This window comes from Hippoglossus hippoglossus, chromosome 11 (assembly GCF_009819705.1).
Source record: "Hippoglossus hippoglossus isolate fHipHip1 chromosome 11, fHipHip1.pri, whole genome shotgun sequence".
Classification (NCBI taxonomy): domain Eukaryota; kingdom Metazoa; phylum Chordata; class Actinopteri; order Pleuronectiformes; family Pleuronectidae; genus Hippoglossus; species Hippoglossus hippoglossus.
Genome location: NC_047161.1, coordinates 11,856,416 through 11,876,143, shown reverse-complemented (window position 1 = coordinate 11,876,143; position 19,728 = coordinate 11,856,416). Strand labels below are relative to the sequence as shown.

At 42.1% G+C, this 19,728-nt stretch overlaps 2 protein-coding genes across 5 annotated transcripts in view; both read right to left on the bottom strand.

The window, feature by feature from the left end:
- vps50 (VPS50 EARP/GARPII complex subunit) overlaps nt 1-3,521 on the bottom strand; it is a 103,732-nt gene extending 100,211 nt beyond the window's left edge. For all 3 annotated transcript variants that reach the window (XM_034599986.1, XM_034599989.1, XM_034599988.1), the window contains exons 1-2: nt 3,353-3,521; nt 2,883-2,951 (exon numbers count right to left, since the gene is read on the bottom strand). In XM_034599986.1, coding sequence (XP_034455877.1) covers nt 2,883-2,951; nt 3,353-3,385 — 102 coding nt within the window. In that variant the 5' untranslated portion in view covers nt 3,386-3,521. The remainder of the gene's footprint in view (nt 1-2,882; nt 2,952-3,352) is intronic.
- A 2,451-nt stretch (nt 3,522-5,972) lies between these two features.
- hepacam2 (HEPACAM family member 2) lies at nt 5,973-14,611 on the bottom strand. Of its 2 annotated transcripts, none has more exons than XM_034600425.1 (9): nt 14,408-14,611; nt 12,107-12,496; nt 11,719-12,006; nt 9,505-9,799; nt 8,574-8,704; nt 7,467-7,488; nt 7,332-7,366; nt 6,979-7,052; nt 5,973-6,885 (listed from the first exon to the last, which is right to left on the bottom strand). In XM_034600425.1, the coding sequence occupies exons 1-9, from the start codon at nt 14,463-14,465 to the stop codon at nt 6,775-6,777; spliced, it is 1,404 nt and encodes a 467-aa protein (XP_034456316.1). In that variant the 5' UTR covers nt 14,466-14,611; the 3' UTR covers nt 5,973-6,774. The 2 variants fall into 2 exon arrangements, with proteins under 2 accessions (XP_034456316.1, XP_034456317.1); XM_034600426.1 differs by having other exon boundaries at nt 8,574-8,699; nt 9,506-9,799.
- Nucleotides 14,612-19,728: the final 5,117 nt, after the last annotated feature.

Genomic DNA, 19,728 nt, shown 5'->3' with positions numbered 1-19,728 from the left:
GGTCTTTCCACAGCATCTCTGTTGGGTTCACGAATGGGCTGTCTGCTTTTCTTTGTCTGATATTGTGTAGTAGAGTTAAACTGGTCCTACTGCATCATTAATTCCCCCCCCCCCCCCCCTTTTTTTTTTGAAGAGCAGCAGCTTCCTCGGCTGTGTGCTGCCATGGACACTGAGCTCTATGCAACAATCCAGCATGATTTACTCATGGTAGACTCATGAACAGAGATGTGAACCAGCTCCAGTGATGCCTATAAGCCTTAAGGCCCTGTTTGGATCTGGCATTAACATCCGTCCTCAGAGATCCGATTATATATCTGTTTATATGATGATATAGGTAAAACAAATGTATACATAAATTGAGCTCATGTGTAAGGGTTTCTACTTAGTTTGTTCTTAATATATACAGTATTAAGACACAGTATTTTATATAAAGCCCAGTCTGAGTGGGTCCTATCTCGTTTTCCTGAAAGCTGAAACACCCGGCGGCAATAAAGTCAAAGCATAATATCATCAAATACTAAAGCGTGTGTTTGGATTGAACACATAATAAGCACATGTTTGCAGTGCACACAGGAGAGAGAAATAGGACGGAAGTGAATGCAACCTTCACATTTACACAAACTCTTGCCCAGTTTTTCTGTCTCACTACACCACGCTGCCTCATATCACAGAAACTAAACAAAGCATATAGACGTTCAGATGCACAGTCCTTCTTGAGGGGCCATATGTTCAGAATGAACAAAGGTGAATATTTTTAGGCCTAAAACACAAAAGGGTGTTTGATTACTGCATTTCCAGTTTGGCCACATTGACTGATATCAATCCCAGAGCCGGGGGGGGGGGGGGGGGGGGGGACGACATGCATAATGTGAAAAGAAACAAATCTTTCCTGAGGCGCTCCCATCTGCTCCCATTCAGGCTCTAATTACACTTCTAGGGTAATTAGCTGCTTATCTTATCTGAGCTTGCTCCGTGTCACCGTGCGATTTTTCTGCAACAACAAGTACAGCAGCAGCAAAGCTGTCTAGAATTTATGAGACCAATATGATCCAATGACCTCAAATTATCAAGTTATTATGTAGGATCCCTGTTACCACCCGGAAGGTCAGACTTTGCTGTTAAATGACCGTATGATACTGAGCTCCAGCTCTGACAGGAAAAACTGGCTTTTTTGTGTTAAACACACACTGCTCTGTCTTTCTGTGTTGTCATGACAACAGGACTGTTCAAATTAACAATTAGATTCAAAAATACATCTTTTGCCCATAGAAGAATTAATAGAAAGTTATCTCCTTTTATCTTTTTTAAACATGGCCGGCAAATCTCAAATGGCACTCAATAGAGCTCTTATCCGCCACGACTCAACAGGTCCAACTCCCTTAAATTCAATTAATCCACACCAAATTGAAAAGAAATCATTCTTTTTCCATCAAGCTCCATGAATTATTCTCTAGGTAATTGGTGAAAATGTCAACAAAACGCCCTATCTAAAAACAAGGGGTGATAACATAACGCCAAGCAGATGATCCCAAGGAGAAAATTCCACTCACTTGAATGTTAAGGAAAGAAAGTGTTAAGTGTTAAAGAAAAAGAGAGAGATCTTTAGACACGATGAGTTCAAAGTCTGGTTGAATCACCTGCACTGTGAATAACCTCCACGCAGCAGCATTAGTAGAAGGTCATCACTATGAAGCAAAGTCAAGGCAAGGGGAGCTGTGCATCGAGGCTTACGTTACTGAGTGACTACACGTTATATAGACCCACTCTGCTGCTTCACTCTGTCAGCTTTCGACAAATTGAATTTGTACAAGCGTGTAATGACAAATGCTTCCTGAGACTAAACATGACTGATCACGTTTTTCCAAATGCCGCCATGCGAAAAAGTCCAAATACTGTAACTGCAGACCACGTTTCACACGGTTGGTGCTGGGATTGATGTGGAGTGAGTTCATGAGTGATACAAATGGGAGCCTTCACACTGACTGTGTAGGAAAACCTGTAGCTCTGATGTAACTGATGCAAATCAATGTAACACAATGCATGGTGGACATAAATATACACAATAAGTCTGCTTCCGTTGTGAAGCCACGATGACACATTCAACCTCGTGGACGTCTTCGAATGATTTGCATTGTGAAGTTCTGCAGAACTGGGGGACCTTCTACCACTCATCCATTGAGAGTGATAATCATACTGCATTACAGTGTGGTATGTGAAGACATCTCCAGCTCACAGTGCCTCTGCAGAGCCAGGAAAATAACAAAAGACCCTCCCCCCTTCTTGGTCACAAAATGTTGACTTTACCGCCCCCTGGGAGACGGAACAGGAACATCAAAAGTCTCAGAAGCTAAACTACCAATTCATAGGATATACTGACAGATACATTCCATCATTATACGTGTAATATCAATTCTGTGAAATTACAAATAGGTCTACTATTCTAAAGCATTTATTAGTCCCATGTTTATTGGTGTCTCATGTGGTATTTTTAAAGTATCTTTCTAATAATTCTGCACTGTTTTCATAAGTAGCACCTCTATTTCGTTATTCTGCTTTCTCTTGTACAATGGCAATAAAGGCTTTCAATTCTATTCTATTGTCTTCTGTTGTATTCTATTTAAAATAGTTACTAAACCCAACAAATGTGCAGCGTATAAGATGGAAGCTCAAAAGCACATTTATAAGAGAAGAATAAAGGAACAGCAATTTGGCTGAACTGTAACAGGAAGCATCCAGCTACTCTGACCTGGCCACACACTGATCCAGATAATAGATGAATATAGGGCAGGTAGCAATAACACATCAAGGGGTGGGTTTTATAGACTGTGCAGCCTAAATGTAAAAGACATCAGAGTGATGGAGACGGTTGTCATGGCGTTTACCTTGCTGGGGATCCTCAGGTTCTCCACAGGACTGAGGTCAGCCATGCTCTCCTGGGGGCTCTTCAGGCCCTGTCAAAATAAAACCCACTGTAAACATAGGCATGTGTTATTACCTGTCACACAGCAGCAAGTGGAACGGACAGGCAGCTTTCTGGAGGTGATCAGCTCTGAACCTCCCTCACCGCCCTCTGTCTCGTATTGTGTTCCTGCTTGTGCGTGTGCGTGTGCTTGTGCTTGTGCTTGTGCGTGTGCGCGTGTGTGTGTGTGTGTGTGTGTGTGTGTGTGTGTCAGCTGGTGAACACGTGTGTTCTTCATGTGGGCTGAATTGCTCCCGTCTGTGTTGTAGTAGTTTAAAACTGCGGCTGCCACAGGAACGAGCTGTCAAATTAGCCGGTTAGCTTAGCTTAGCCGCAGCTGTCAGAGACCCAGGGGCCCCGGCGGCTCCGCCTGTGTCCGGCTCCTCTGCTCACCTGCCGGGCCATGAGAGACTTGATCTTCTGCATCGTGACTCCAGCCAGTGTCAGCGGACCAGTACACGGTGGGAACAGCCTGAGGTTCGTGTTGTTGTTACCGACGAGCCTCCATCACTGCGAGGGGGAAGCCATAGTTGAACTGTCACGTGACCGGCACGGCAGGGACCAGGAAAAAGAAAGCCAGAGCATCTTGGGAAATGTAGTTTTTAATGTTCATCGGTATGAGGCATGATCATGGGAATGATTGACACCTCAACTGTCCGCAGTTGAAAATACTGGAAATTGTTTTCATTAAATAAGCTAAAGAAAATGTAAATATATATATACATATATATATGTATATATATATATATATATATATATGTATATATTTAAAGGTAGAGTAAATATCAACACTGTACATGTATTTCTATAATACACCACTGGATGGTGGTAATTTAACAGCATTAAATAGAAATAGAATAGACTTGAATACTAGACAGCAATGATTATTTTGCTTATGAGAAATGTTATCATTGTTATTATTATTACTATTATTATTGTTGTTGTTGTTATTATTAAACAATTATTATTATTAAATAATCACTGTTCAATTGAATGAGACAATTTGAATAACAACAGTTATATAAGTTACTTTGACTTTTCTAATAACAAAGCTTCACCAGTAAGGAAATGTAACTCGTAAGATTTTGTTAATTAATGCTCTTAAGTATTTTAAAAACATATAATCTTCTTATACAACATGATACATGAATATAGGTTAAACTTCCTAACATTACATGACATAATTCAAATGAGCTTAATCTCTTCCAGTTACACCATTAAACCCCTGATTACTTGCTATTAAAATAACATTAATAATCCAATACCATATTTTACTATATGAAATAATATAACAATGATAGGAGCCATTTTCTGCATAGTTTAAGTTTTGATACTTAAAGCACATTTTTCTTATTATACTGCTGTTGGCTATACTTTTAAGATTTTAAGCCTTTTAAGTCTTTGATGGAGTACTTTTAGATTGCAGTATTGCTGCTTCTTTGAATATATCTTCTATCGCTAATATCTGTCTGTATATATGCAGTATGCCATCAACACTATATAACTTTGTATTATTTTATTTTGTGTTACTGCATTGTTTAGCAAACCACAATGTGTCTTATGACCAGAAGTAATGTGTCATTGTGTCATGCCATCCACGACTCGGTGCCACATGTCTGCCAAGCAAATAGAACTGGCTCTTAATTGTAAACTGTCCCACACAATTACAAAATGATGTGGGTAGAAAACACACAAACACAGAGCCATTCAGCCTGCTTTGTAATTGCTTCCTGAGGTGTTACACTGAGCGGTGCCTGGTTAAAAACAGGCAGCCTGCAGAAATACAGACATACAGACAGAGAGCAGGAGCTCTGTTGAGCTAGTTCCTAGTTAATGAAGCCTCAGGCTATTTCCAAGTCAAATGAAGGTGAGGTCACTCTCCTCAGGTGAGTTTACTCCACTGTTGTTTGTCAGGCATATCATCCACAGTGCTGAGCCTCTCCCTTAAAGCATACACCGAGACGGAACAGATGGCAGCCACTACCCGGAGATGCCTCCACAGAGACACCGAGCACTCGGTTGGTCAGTTCATGAGCTATAATTAGAGCTTGATTCAATAAACTGTGTTGTTAAGCCAGGGGAATCATGATTAGCATCAATTGATGGCTCAGGATGAGGGTCAGGTCAAGACAATTGATTTTCCTTCATCGGTGAAGAAGTAAAAATGTGACATATGTGACAATATATCAAATAAAGCATGTCGCAATTGTGACAATTTAATTTAGTTGTGAAAAATCTTTAAAAACTCACCAATGACCAAAATACATAATAGATCAAAAAGAATTTTGACACATTTGAGTTGCAGCATTTATGATTTTTTTCAGAAGCCCATAGTGTTGGAGTGACATAATGAGGGCAGCTCAATGTTTTGGTAATAAGCTGAATTTTTTCAGAAAGCAGACTAATGCTGCTCTGTGAGATCCACTGTTCAAGGTGAGACTGAATAACAGAGACCTAACTGCTGCCTTCTCAAATACCTTTTGTAAATTGCAGATAAAGATATATTGAGCTTTCTGGTCTTGCTTTGTGTCTGGTTCTTTCTGTACTCGTCTGCATCTCTAGCTTCCCTCCTCCTTCTACTTCCTCCTTTCTCACACACACACACACACCCACACACACACGATTGTATCTGCTCGTGACAAGGTGTCAGCGTGAGCAGGTGGAGGGCCTCTGCCACATGCTGAACCATCCGTCTGTTGCTGCCTGTCTCCAGATCTCGCCAGGTCCACACAGCAACCAGTAAGGCCGGGCCAGGCTGAGAAAAAAGAGCTCTCTGCTGCAATTTCAAGACAACAAGTACAACTCGTACACTTGTGAAAATGTTGAGCTATCACAGCCAGGGCGTCCAACAAAGACTGACTGTGAAGAGGCAGAGCAACTGACATCTTTTCCAGCCTTAGCCAAGATCTGTGACAGAGCGACTGTTCATTTTAAGTCCATGACTGCCGCTGCCATCCAATGAAAAAGACACAAAGGAAGTATGATTGCAGAAATTGTCTAAGGCAACAAAGTGAAACAGAATAGTAAACAGTTATATCTTTAATAAAGTACAAAACAGACGTGTGAATGCAGAATACAAACTGTACAATAATTTAAGAATTAATTTAAGAATTTTCTTTGTTTCAGCATTTCATTACAGTATTTCCATGTCGAGCAGAAAAATGCTACATTTGATGAAATTAAGTTAAAGACTTTCTTTAGGAATAAATAGATTTCAGCAAAAACATAGAGATAGAATAATATTTATAAAGAATCTGCAGTGTAGACCATGTACAATATATACAGCACATTTAACCTAAATATATTTGATACAAGAAAATCCATTAATTATAACACTTATCATACAATAGATTCTCTTTGGTGGAAATTTTGAATTAGAAAGATATAAAATGAACATTAGTATTTTGAAATTAAACATTGGTTTTAAATAGTTACCAAAGTGTGGGAGTTTAGTTGCCTTGTATTTCAAAATATTGTGAAGTACTACCACATTTGCATGGTGTAATGTGATCTACATTATTGAATAGAAAAAGAAAAATACATTCAACATCAGTTATCCTTTCACATTAAAGATAAGTCATTCGTACATTTTAAACTCACAACAATGATAATCTTTTTTTTTACATCTGTCCCAAACTCTGGACAATAACAGTGCACGATCAGGTTACTCCCCCTTGTTTCCTTCATCCCTTGTGCAAACAAGTGGGCCACATAACCAGCGACTCAGTCTTTGATAACACACAATTAATGAAATAAAGCTAAGAGTCTTTTTAGGGAAATGACTGTAAGTTACATGTCAACTCTCTGGCCAGAGGTTAGTTCAACAAACTGTGACTCGGGGTTTCGGGGACGTGTCTGATCACATCGTAGATGGTGGTGTGCATGTCCTGGACTGACTCAAGGCGGGCCAGAGATCTGCATGACACCTGGAGGACATTTTGTAACATAAACGTATTTAGACAAAAGGAGGTTCGCTGTGTCACCTGTGAATCTATATTGATGTAAAACGTGTTTAGTACCTGTGTAGACTCAATTTTCCCAGGTATGGAGACAAACTCATAGATGCCAAAGTCTTCTGTTGCATCCTCATGACCTGTTGATACACAGGTTTTAGTATCAGACCAACAGTTGGGTCATAGCTAATACACACACACGCATTCACATGTACTCTGTCTACTATATCTAAAGTGACATGTAATGATGTCATAACAGCAAGACCTGCTTTACATCTGAAACGCTTTTAGGAATTACTTCCATTTTCACAGCCCTATTCATCCATCATTCCTACTTACAGAGGATGTGTATGTAAAGATGATATATGTGGATGCCCTTGAAAGCAGGTGAAAACGTTTGTTAACAAGCAGCAGCTTACCTGAACGATGACGTTTTTTCTGCTCGCACAGCGGTCTGCCCAAAAACAGGGAAATAACACAGTTAAGTAAAACTTAGGCATGAATGTAGATTAAAGACACACTGTGTGTATTCATTTCAGATTCCAGGCTCTTACCTGTTGTAAATGCTCATTAGCACTGTTGCAAAGGAGAGAGAGAAGAAAGAAATTATTCACAAATATAGAAAAAACCTTTTTAAATATCACTATAACTTATTCAAATGTATCAGTTACTTTGTACTGGCTACCTTCAGTCTGGTAAGGCTTTTAGACATAGGGCAAAAAAAAGCTCTGGCTTGTTTGTATTTCTTTAAACCAATCACAATCCTCTTAGGCGGCGCTAAAGCCAGGGTGCAGTGTCCTTACAAAATTGTGTCAGAGGGGGAACTTGGTGGAACATCTAAAATTATTCATTTTCAACATGTAGGTTGCTTTGCAGAGGTTGTTGTTATTTCCCATAGTGAAGAGGAGTTTGAAGATGGCTGAAGGTGAAAGGGGAGGAGAATGCTACATGAGAACATGCGGCCAATGGTGGGGTGAACACTGCTGCTACGTCCAGTGAGTCAGAGTATGGCTGAATCCATATGGCCAGACTGCGTTTCCCAGAAGATTGAGGGTTGAGTCCAGAGGAGATCCTCACATGACTGCAGACTTCCCTGATTTAATTAACATTGTTTGTATTGTTTATTTTTGTGACAATGTGCTGACTATAGACACTAAAATAACTTATTATAAATGTGTAAAACAGTTCATTTATTTAGTGATACTTTAATCCATCAGTAACAGGCCAGTTACAAGCCAGTGAATATATTAAACCACATCATGATGCAGAAATATGTCGAACTATTGGCAATGGAGGTAATCAAAATACTTTTTTATCATTGTATCTGATGGTAGTCTATAAAAGCCATGCAGTGTAATGACAAAGAAGAATAAGAGCGATCATTGTATTCATTATTGTAGTTGTTTCAAACATTTCCACAGAAATGAGTGAGTCAACCTTTATGCCTGTTTATTAGAGGCTTATCAAGCCTTGCAGACATGGTATAAATGACTGAAGTCAGCAAGTGGGGACATTTGGATCTAACCAGGAAAAGGCTATAATATATTTCAATCTAGATTTTTAAGCATGGAGCCAATCAAACAGAGGGCTGAACTCGTGGGGGTTAACGACATGTCTATTACTGCTAGAGAAACACAAAGCAGCAGAAGACATTATCTTGCCTCTCTTAGGATTGCAGGTTCTCCTGAGGAAGAACAGCAGAAAACAGCCGATCATGAACAAAGAGCAGACAGTAATGGCGGCCAGTGGAGATATAGAGCTGCCCCCCTGGGTTTGTTTCTCTTTCCCTGTAATTAAACACAAAACACAGATATTAACAATCATTTGAGCCAAGCTAAATAAAGGGTAAATTCTAATATGCTGGGTGATCTCCTGACTTTTCTACCATTGTCAGGTCAAAATTTCAACTGTGTAGGTGTATAGGGCTAATTAGGAAATGCTCGCAGGCTAACACGTTAAATTTAAAATTTACCGGAAGAACCAAAATATCCCATAGATAAATATTACCATTGTCTCTGTGAGCATGTTAGCTTTCTCATGACTGTTATTGAAAGGTTAGCCATCAGAAGATGCCTTGGTAAGGTGAATTAACAATTCTGATGTCAATAAAAATGAACGCTGTCATGGCTCGTGTTTACTCAATACACAGTATTTTCAATCATGGCCCGTATCAGCAGCGGCCATCAGTGAGCCTTTCTCAGTATCACCGAGACAACATATCAATGTCGCGTTCGGCACACAGAAAGTCCACTTGCCATAAAACTTTGTCAACAAATACAACAGCTGTCATCCTCTGTTTACTTTCCCAGCCACTGAACTTTAATACAGGCGGCGGGCACTAGAGCCTGGCAACAGGAATAGTGCTTTAACCTGCTTTCACTTCTCACCTATTACGCACAGACAGCCGCAAATACAATATTTCATCTCTCCGTTTGAAGGTGGGCAGTCTGTCATCGTCAAGATATATCTCTCATTGCTCATCAACCTCTCCTGCTGTTGTCACGACACACTGTTTACAGAGTGTTTATCTCAGAGGATTCCCATTACCTGCCCACGCTCTGCTCCTTCATGCAATGATCCACCCTCAACCCACCTAAGCTGGCCACCAACAGGGTGAACTGGGCCTCGTCCTGCTTCTGTGTCACGTTGTTGAAGGCGCGGCACAGGTACTCTTCAGCCTGGGCCAATCTGTAGGACAGCACCTCCAGCCGCGGGCCCTCGGTGATGACCTTGGTTGAGTTGCGGCTCTTGGAGATCCAGACGTAGCTGTTGGGTGGGTTGGAATCTGCCTGGCATTCGAAGAAGGCCAGCTCTCCCGGGTTGATGGTAAACACCTCCCCTGTCCGCAGGCCCTGGCCCGAGTTCACCTCCAGATTGTAGGGGCCATCTGCAGGGGTTGGGGGATAGGGGGGTAGACAGTGGGTTCAGCGAAACATGACAGTTTGCTGCTGAGATGGTGCTTTATTATACAAAATACTTTACTGCAAATGTTCTCATTCTAATTCATGATGGGACACTTGGGTTAAGGGTCAGACAAATTCCAAGGTTTTAGAGCGGCACGTACTGCCCTGAATTAGAGTTGGGTTGTCCTTGAACAAGGCACTGAACCTACAAAATAGCTCTGGTAGAGAGGTAATTAAGGTGTTTGTTTTTTGCCTGTATCAATGCAGCCAAGTTTGTTCAAATGATCAATGGGTAAAGATATTACATTTAATATCAGTAAGATTCTTCTCTGTGCATCACCATACATGTCAAATTTGACTTATGACCTTCAAATGGTCATGTTCAACAACAGCAGAATGGCACTATATCTTTTCCTAAACATAACAACCACAGCAATGAGTCCTAAATTAGCATATTTGCACTTCTGTTTCCCTCATCAGGAAGTCGATGGGTTTTTGAATGTGGTTCTGGTTAGATGCCTGACATAAGGTCAATACATTTTTCATATTTAATTCCATTTAACGAAATAGATCAGTGCCACACTTTTTAACTTTTTCTAGGAGGTTGTGGCTAACAAGTGGCTCAATGAGATCACAGATGTAAGTTGGACATTAAACGTCAACACGTCAAAAAACACAAAAAACTAATCTACTCACTAGTTCACCTTTCAAGCCTCATTGTGTCAATTCCTAAGGATTACTAACTTTATAAGAAGAAAGACTTTTGCAGAAGGGGTAAACAACTCCCTCAAAACAAATGACAAGTCTGTGACATTGAGTTATGTGATCCTGGTGTAGTTTGTTTAGAGCCTAATGTTAGCATTAGTGAAGTGAAAAGTCCAATAGGCTTTTTGTTCAGGGAACCAGACTGAAAACTTCTTCCTACGCCACTCTATAAAACTGTAAATTCAAAATAATGTATATGGAGTAAATTGTAAATATATAGGACTTCTTCTTTCTCTTCTATATAAGACTTTTTCATAAGCACTAATTAAATTTGTCCAAGGTTTTTGGCATTAGTCACTTTCTACATATTTGAATTTGACATTTAGAAACACAATGTCATACGTACACCAACATTAATTAAGACTGACTGGGACCGAAACTGACCAGGATTAAATACAAAGAAGGTATTTTAACTGTTAGTGGTGCATCCTACTTGCTGCAGGATGCTACTGAATACTAACACAGGCATGATTTGCCTGTGCAAACAGACAGTATGACTGTGCTGAATGTATAAGCAGTTCTCAGTGCCAAGTAACAATATTCACACACCCACTGTTTGAATAGACTTGCTAAAAGGACTGGGAAAAAATCATAAAGTTACAGACATGGACAAGCGTTTAGTAAAACTTAAAATAAATCCAAATTAATTATACATAGATCCTCTAAGGTTCAAGCTCAAACTCACACAGTTAGAGTTGATCAGTGTATTTGTAATTTCACTTCACAGGAGAACAGAGGATCTCTGTGCGATAAGTCTGCTCACATGCAAATATGATCCTCGGACGGCCATGTTTTTTTTTTTGTCAGTCTGAAATTTACATACAACCTAGAAAAGTGACAATGATTCCTAAGATGTTGTTATCAAACTATTATGACAAAGAAAGGTTTTTGAGGCTTGATATTTTTACAGATATATATATATATATATATATATATTTTTTTTTTATAAATGCATATCTTTTCTTTTTTGTTTATTCACAAATTGGCGAATTTTTGTCAACTGATATATCCGTCGAGCTCTTCTCTGTTGTTCACATTGCAGCTCTTTACTCTATATCATGAAACACATATCTCTTTGCAGAGAAAAAGAAGGAGAAGCAGAGAAGGAAGGAGAATACAGATGAAAATATCTACTCACAGTAAACATTGAGTTCCAGGCCCCTGCTCTGTCGACCATGGCTGACTGGGTTGCTGGCCACACAGCGGTAAATTCCCTTGTCCTCCTTCCTCACAGGACTTATTAACAATGTAGAGTTGTCTTGGGAGAAGTGGTATCTGTCACTGGGGCCCAGTGGGATGTTGTCCCTTAGCCACTGGAACACAACTCTTGTTCCTCTCCCAACAGAGCAGGTCCAGGTTACGTTCGCCTTGTCCTCAATGACTGCATAGTTTGGATTCTTCTCAATGACTGGACTGGACACAGGGACTGAGGATTAAAACAAGAAATGTTGGTCAGTTTAGAAATGTATCCGATAAATGTCATCATGACAGGACAGATCAGAGCTGAGGGTCATTTAAACACTCACCGTCCACTGTCACGTGCACAGTTCTCTCCTCCTTGATGACCAGTCCTGTCTTGTTGTGAAACTCTATGTTGAGACTCAGATGATAATCCCCTTCGTCGCTCTGGTTTAATTTCTGGATCAGCAAAGAGGCATTGGGTTCTTTGAAGAGGAGGCGGTTGCGGTACATCATGTTGGGGATATTGCCCTCTTTGGTAAACGTCACGAGCATGGTCCTGGATCCACTCGGCCTGGTGTGGAACCATGTTCCCTGGATCTCAGCGTTGTCCAACGGAAAACGAGTCTCCACAGACAGAAGCAGGGGCCTCCCTTCGATGCCATGTTGGACGAGTGACGGGATGTAGATAAAGTCAGAGCTGACCTCTGTGGTGGTGGAGAAGATGTGGGATGGAGGTGAGAGGAACGGAGGGAAAGAGAGTCATCACATTGTAGGCCTGATAATTTAGGAATAAACCTTTAAAGGCAATATCAAGTGCAAATTAAACTAAATTAAAACAATTTAAGTAGTTTGAGAAGTGTATGAATTAATGACATTTTGTTAGAAACTTTGCTACAAACTTCTCTCGCATATGTTTACAATACCATCCACAACGTGAAATATATTGGAAAAGCATTGTGCTATTGATTAGATGGAGTGAGAGTGAGCCCAGGACTGTTTTGACTGTATAATCCTATAAACTACTGTATATCCTGAAACTGTGATGAGTTAATATTGACCCAGTTCACTGCAGGGTGTCATTGTTGTCAGGCAAGACGAGGCCTGTCTCTCTCTTCCCAAATCGTCGCAAAACAAACACCTGGTGAAGAAACCACATATCTGCTGATTTATTGCCCCTCGCTGTCTGTTTTAAGTTGTGTCTGGTGGTTGCCGGGGCAGTTTGTTCACTGGTAACAGGCTGAAAACCAAACAGGGGTGTTGTTAATATTCCACTTGAATTATGTCATGTATCTGACAATAACTTCGTTTTCAAGTTGAAGTGTGAGGTGTGAGGTGAATTAGCTGACTGTGCCTTTGGACGCCAAGTTGAGTGAAGCAGCAGCCTGTGAGTAGGCAGTGCTACTGTGAAACCAACTCACTAAAGCCTCTCACTTTTTGTTCTCTGATAACTTCCCCTTTCTCTTTGCCTCACTCCTGGCTGTGTGTCCTCTCTATCTCTGTTTCAGCATTGTAGAAGTGAGTGCAAATTAGTGATGAAACAGTGTTCATTTGCTATATGATTGTAAATAACTGGGGGCAAACTCAGAAAACTGGATTTTCTTTCTCTCTCCAATATATGGAACGCAAACGCCCCCATGGTACGTTCCCCTGTCACAGGCCTGCGGGCCAGTTTCTGTGTGTGTGTGTGTGTGTGTGTGTGTGTGTGTGTGTGTGTGTGTGTGTGTGTGTGTGTCCCTAGCAGGAGTGTGCCTGTGTTTACAACAGCTGAGATCCGGTAAAAAGAAGAATGGGAGGGAGTGTGCCGAGCCCGCTCCTCCACTGTTTTCCCCAAACAATTAAGACTATGGTGACAATGGTCTTTGAGGTGAGAGGGTACACACACTTGCACACACATGCACACACACACTCAAACAACACTACATGCTGAGACCCACCAGCACCTGCCTCTTAACACCCTCACACACATCCAAGCTGTTTGGATACTAAATAAAGTCACCCGGTGCGTGTCCGAGCTCCCCCATCATCTGACCTCCTTCAGATAAGACAAATAATGCTCCTCAGGGAAGGTTGATCATACAAACATCAAGGTACCGGGAGGGAAGGGGGGGAGCGTCTGTGTTTGAGGGACTTTCCTGTTTGATCTATCACGTCATGTGAGAGAAGCTGGTGTATCTGTTATCCCTGAGTCACACAGCTGCGGCCCAGGTCACTTCTCTTTTCCAATGACCCCGTCCGTCTCCACACAAAAATAGCAGAAAATCTAATTCTATAAAGTCACATGGTGCTGACGACGGTGTTTACTTGCAGAAGAAACAAAGACAGACTCTAATGAAGGCTTCTCATTCGCATTGAAAGAGGCTGTGGAGATGTTGGAAAGGTTGTTCAAAAGTTGAACATAAATTAATTTTCAATGCCATCTGATCTATGTCTGTGTTTTATAAATTTTGCAACCTGACCTGAAAGTTTTAAAGACAAATAATCTCACATGGTATCAATGGATATTTTCTAACTGCAAAACAGAAACTTCCTCCACTCGCCCCTGTGGGTTTTACCCTGCCAACCAGGCAAACACAACAACCACAGAAACTGCACCGACACAACACTGACAACTCGAGCAGCAACATCCCAGCAGCGCGATGCCTCACCTGTTAGGATGAGCAGCACAGAGCACACGTAGAGTGCCGTTCCTCCTGGGGCCTCCATGGCATCTTATCCTCTGAGGGATATGTGGGACTTGTGACAGGCGGCCAGGGAGTGAGGGAGGGAGGGAGGAAGGAGGAGAGGAGTGGAAGAGAATGAGGAGGAGGAGGAGGAGGAGGAGAGAAATATGACTGGTTGTGGTGACAACATTTGCCAGGGAAATAAGAGGACTGAGCTTATAGCCTGCATGCACAGAGGCCCCTCCCATGTGACACCAGGAGGACGAAGAGGTCCACCTGGCAAAGAGATAGCACGGTGTGGTCCTCTCTCTCTCACACACACTCACACTCACACACAGACACACACACACTGAGAGCCGTCCCGAGGCTGAGGGTTTCGCCCTGTCAAAGAGAAACTGAGACATAAATATAAAACTGTAAAAGGATAGTGGAGAGCAGAATGGAAACAGTCTCTTTCCATCATCCCTCACCAGCTGTCTGCTGCTTCAGTCCCTCAGGCAGCGAAACAAAGGCTGAGCAGGCGCACAAAGAGCTTTAACCGCTAACAGCATGCAGTTTGGTTAAGTTACAGAGTTTTCAGGGGGCAAGATGGTTTGCAATTAGGTATTCTGTCTGTGATGATTTTGTGAGCAAGGACAAAGAGACTGGTACCGGGATGAGGAATGCTGTTGTGACACTGACACACTTTGACCTTTCAGATGGAGACAATCAGGTCATTTTTATATTGATTTCCCCACCCTCGAGGAGACATTGTGGATTTGAAAATCCGATTTAATTCACCCTGACGAACGCTTGTTTGTGCCACAGGCAGCGTGGGTTTTATTCTTAGACAAAAATCTGTGGAGAAGATTTTTCAATTCCTTTTCCAAGAAGAGACTGCAGGCTTTGTTTGTTTCTGAGTGCACGAGATGATATGCAGCATCCGTCCTGATCATTTTACAGAAAACAACACTCGCTAAAGAGTCACATGTCAAACACTCAAAGACCCATCAACGACCCTCAGTGCAAAATTTTTTCTCCCAGCATGGTCCTTCTCTGAAAGGATGTGGTGAAGCTCTGGACTGCAGAGGGAATGAATTAGACCATTGTAGGCCGTGTTAATGAGTGCCTAGTTTGGTGATGGCACCGTTAAATAAAGTGATTATTTTCTATGCAGTCAAGCACTCCCTCCATCATGGGGGGGCCTATTTACTGAGAGAACCAGAGAACAATGTTTAATGGGTCTTGTATCACATCAACACAGTGTTTGTTGGTCAGAACACATGACGGAGTGGATTTGATACGGTATCATCTGGTCGGGTTGTGGGAAACAAAATTTGTTTTCCTCTTGTGACTTATTGATTTATCTCACAAAGCTATGATGCAAATATATTGTTTTTATACTTGTTGTATTTAGCTGTTCCTTCTTTACTTTATAAAGACAAGTGTTCTCCATTGAACCTGCAGGTTTCCTATTTCACCATTAGATGGGGCGAGTGCATCATCTATTAGACAAAGTCAGCCATGCTGCAGCTCTGTGGCACTAAACAAAAGACACAACATAGGGAGACGTAAAAAGAAAAAACATATTTCTGACACATTTTGATTTGTTTTTTAATTTTAATTATTTACGTTGCCATTACATCAGAATCAGAATCATTTATTGATTACACAATCAAGTTGGTGGAATCCATCCACCCACCCACCTGCCTCCCTACCTGTGCTATACCGCTTACCCTTAAAAGGTCATGGGGGAGTTGGAGCCAATCCCAGCTGACATTGGGCGAGAGTGGTCTGCTCCACCACGGACAGGTCGCCAATCCATCAGACGGACAAAATACAGACAACAACAACCATTTACACACACACACCAAACCCCCAGCAATATAGAGTCACCAGTTAACCTAACCTGCATGTCATGGAAGCCAGAACTCTGGAGAAAACCCAGTGCTAACCACTGGACCACCATGCCATGCAACCATTAATGCATCCCATGGTAGATGTTATTACTTGACTTTATTTGACTGTACTAGGCCTGACCTGTTAAAAGTGTTAAAAATGTCCCTACTTTGTGGTGCTTTTCTATTCATATTGTACATTGCGGTTTCATTTAATTATTCTATATATGATTAAGCGATTTTATATCATTCTTTCAGGTTTTGTTGCTCCATTTAAAAAGCACCAACCAAAACCAGCAGCTTACAGCGGAGCTTGCGAAGTGTTATGTATGTATTTATTTTCATTCAAAGCAAGAATTTATTGAGACACATCAATGTTGCCTAATTACCGGGTGTGGATGTTTTGAATATCCTCCTGACCTTGTGCAGAGCATGTAGAAGCATGTTTACGTGTTTACTTTGGTACACACCTAGACAGAGGTCAGGCGTGTTTAATGCAGCACACACACACACACACACACACACACACACACACACACACACACACACACACACACACACACACACACACACACACACACACATATTACCACCAACATATATCTCCTGGACAGTGTTGTGGATGTTTGGTTGTCACAGACAGTTTCACATTTCTGCTCAGACAGAGGTTTTAGGTCTGTGGGAACTTCTTGAAATCAAACAGATATTGTTGAGCTTGTCCGATTAGTTTTGGTGCAGCACGGTACGGCCTGGTATGGCCTTTCTTTGTTGGACTGACGTTTCCAAAACCAGGACACAGCAGCTGAGTGACACACCCACACACCCACACATACCCTCACACACACACAACCTCAAATGGGGGCCCTCTTGCTGTTCTTAAACATGTCACATTTTCCATTTTCAGCCTCCCAGCCGAGTCTGCGACGGTTGCCACATTTCGCCACAACTCAGTCTTTATACCTCCTGCTGCCTCCTGCTCCTCCACCTCATTGTCATCACACATTATCTCGTTCTCTTTGCTTTTCCATGAAGTTCAGTTCGATGAACTACACCCAGCCCAACTCCTCCCCACTCTTTTCACATATTTAGGATCACTTTCCTTTCCTCCCCAAAACTTATATCTGTCTTTTTCTTAGTGTCCTCTGCTTTTCCTTTTTTTGACCCTTCCTTTCCGCCTCTTTCATTCTTCGTCTCCTCCAGCAGCCTTGGCCTCCAGCTGCAGACACTCAAAGCAGACACAGCACACCAGCCCACATCAAGGCCACACTATTGGCACACGTGTGTGCATGTGCGTGTGTGTGTGTGTCTGGCACAGTCGTTACAGTGGGGCCACATAGGGTGTGAGTGGCCTACTGTGATATACTGTAGGCTCCCATATATGTTGCTTTTTCAGCACACAGTTCCTGTGGTTAAAAACAGACATGTAGCTTTGTTGAAGGGCCTCTTGGAGGATGCTCAAGTGCAGGATGAGCTCATGAATGACATCAGAGAATCTCACCAATAGAGAAAAGCAGTTCAGGTCATATAAAGAATAAGGAATAGGCTAAACCAGCGCTCAGGCTCTCATGCACAATATCAATGACTGTGCAACCAAAAGGAGAAGCGGGCGTGTGACGTTGAGCCTTTTACATTGTTGATAAGAGGATGTCAAACCTTGACATCCTCATACATAGAAATGTTATCCTATAGCTGAGAGAGAGAGAGAGAGAGAGAGAGAGAGAGAGAGAGAGAGAGAGAGAGAGAGAGGTTAAGCGGAGCAGAGAGAGAGCAAAAAGGGGTGGGGACCTCTGGCTGGCCTGTGAGTGATTTGATTGGACGAAAAAGTTTCATTCACACACAAAGATTTATAACAGTGGGAAACATAGAATGTTGGACACACATGCTGCTGCACAGTGTGTGTGTGTGTGTGTGTGAGCACATGTGTGTGGGTGTATGCAGGCGCATGTTTTCCTCCCATGCTTGCATGTGAGCATTTTACGGCTGCACTGTTGAACCCACGTATCTCTGTATGGATCTGACTTTAGTTGCCTAAGTAGCACCTTGACTTCATAAATGTGAGTGTCTGACCCAGAGTGTGGAGGTTGAGTCAGTGCCTCAGCTCTCTCCACCCAGCAGTCATAACAGTGTGGGAAAGTGTGCGTGCGTGTGTGCGTGCGTGTGTGCGTGTGTGTGAGTGTGTGTGTGTGCGCGTGTGTGTGTGTGTGTGTGTGTCTGTCCCAAAGTAAACATGTAAACATGCTTCTACATGCTCTGCACATTAGTACGTCTTCCTAGGATGTAACCAGCTGCAAGTACAGATGTATGTTTGTGTGTGTGTGTGTGTGTGTGTGTGTGGTGGCAAGAGCCTCACCCCTTTAACGCATTCCACTATCTTGCGCCCACGCACTCTCCATGTGACCCACAGTCAAAGACAGGAAATAAGCCGATGTCAAATCCTGCTGCCTGCTGGTCGTCTTCTGCTTCCAGTCAAAGACTCAGCTCTGTGTGCTCCAAGAACACCGCTCCTGCGTTTTTTCAAATGCTGTCTTGTGTGCACCTTTTTTTCCCCTAATGTCATAGCGTTACCTCATTTGAGTAATTGCTTTCTTAATTCAAAAGAAACGCTGTGGATTTGATTGAGCACATACTTGCTTAACACACACAGAGTGTACATTCACTGCAGCGCATGTGACATGGCGTCTGTCAATGGCAGGTGTAGCACTGATAAAAACTTTCCTCCAGTTTACATAGTTGACACCCATACACACACAGAGATATATTATCTTGTTTCCTGTTTAGCATTCTAAAGTTCCTGAGGTAGATTAGAAATCAGATATTCTCACTCACAGCAGATGCATTTCTGTGTTTGAGACATTTCTCATATTCAAAACTGGACTTTGCAAATGTCTGCTCCAGACATGACTGAGTAAAATGTCTCACGAGCAAACCAGAAATAAAGAAAGTGCATGTTTTTTCCTTTGCGGCAATGACTCTTTAATTAATTCTGAGGTGGCATTTTACCCCGCACACACCTATGTAAAATATGTGTTTGCGTCGCACATGCCACAAACCAAACTGGTGTGTGTGTGTGTTTGTGTGGTTGGGTGCACGTGCATGCAAACAGCGTTGAATGGACACAGCCACCTCTATGTTCTCCCCAGCAGTAAACTGTTGGCTGTTAAGACAGACCATGGTTCCAGGCTGAAAGTCAGTACTCCCTTTGCTCAGGTTGTGCTTGTCCTCTCTGCTTCACATGGTCGTAAAAGCGAGGACAACAACGCATTGCCTTCACCAACCTGAGGTAAGAGGGTGGATATTGACCTCAGTTGACCAGCTTCACTGTCCTCGAGAACAGCCTCCAGTAATCAGAGAGGGAAAGGTGACATTCTACGACTTAATGTCAGACACGAGCTTTCAACACGCCCCTGATTTCATGAAAGCACAGTTGTA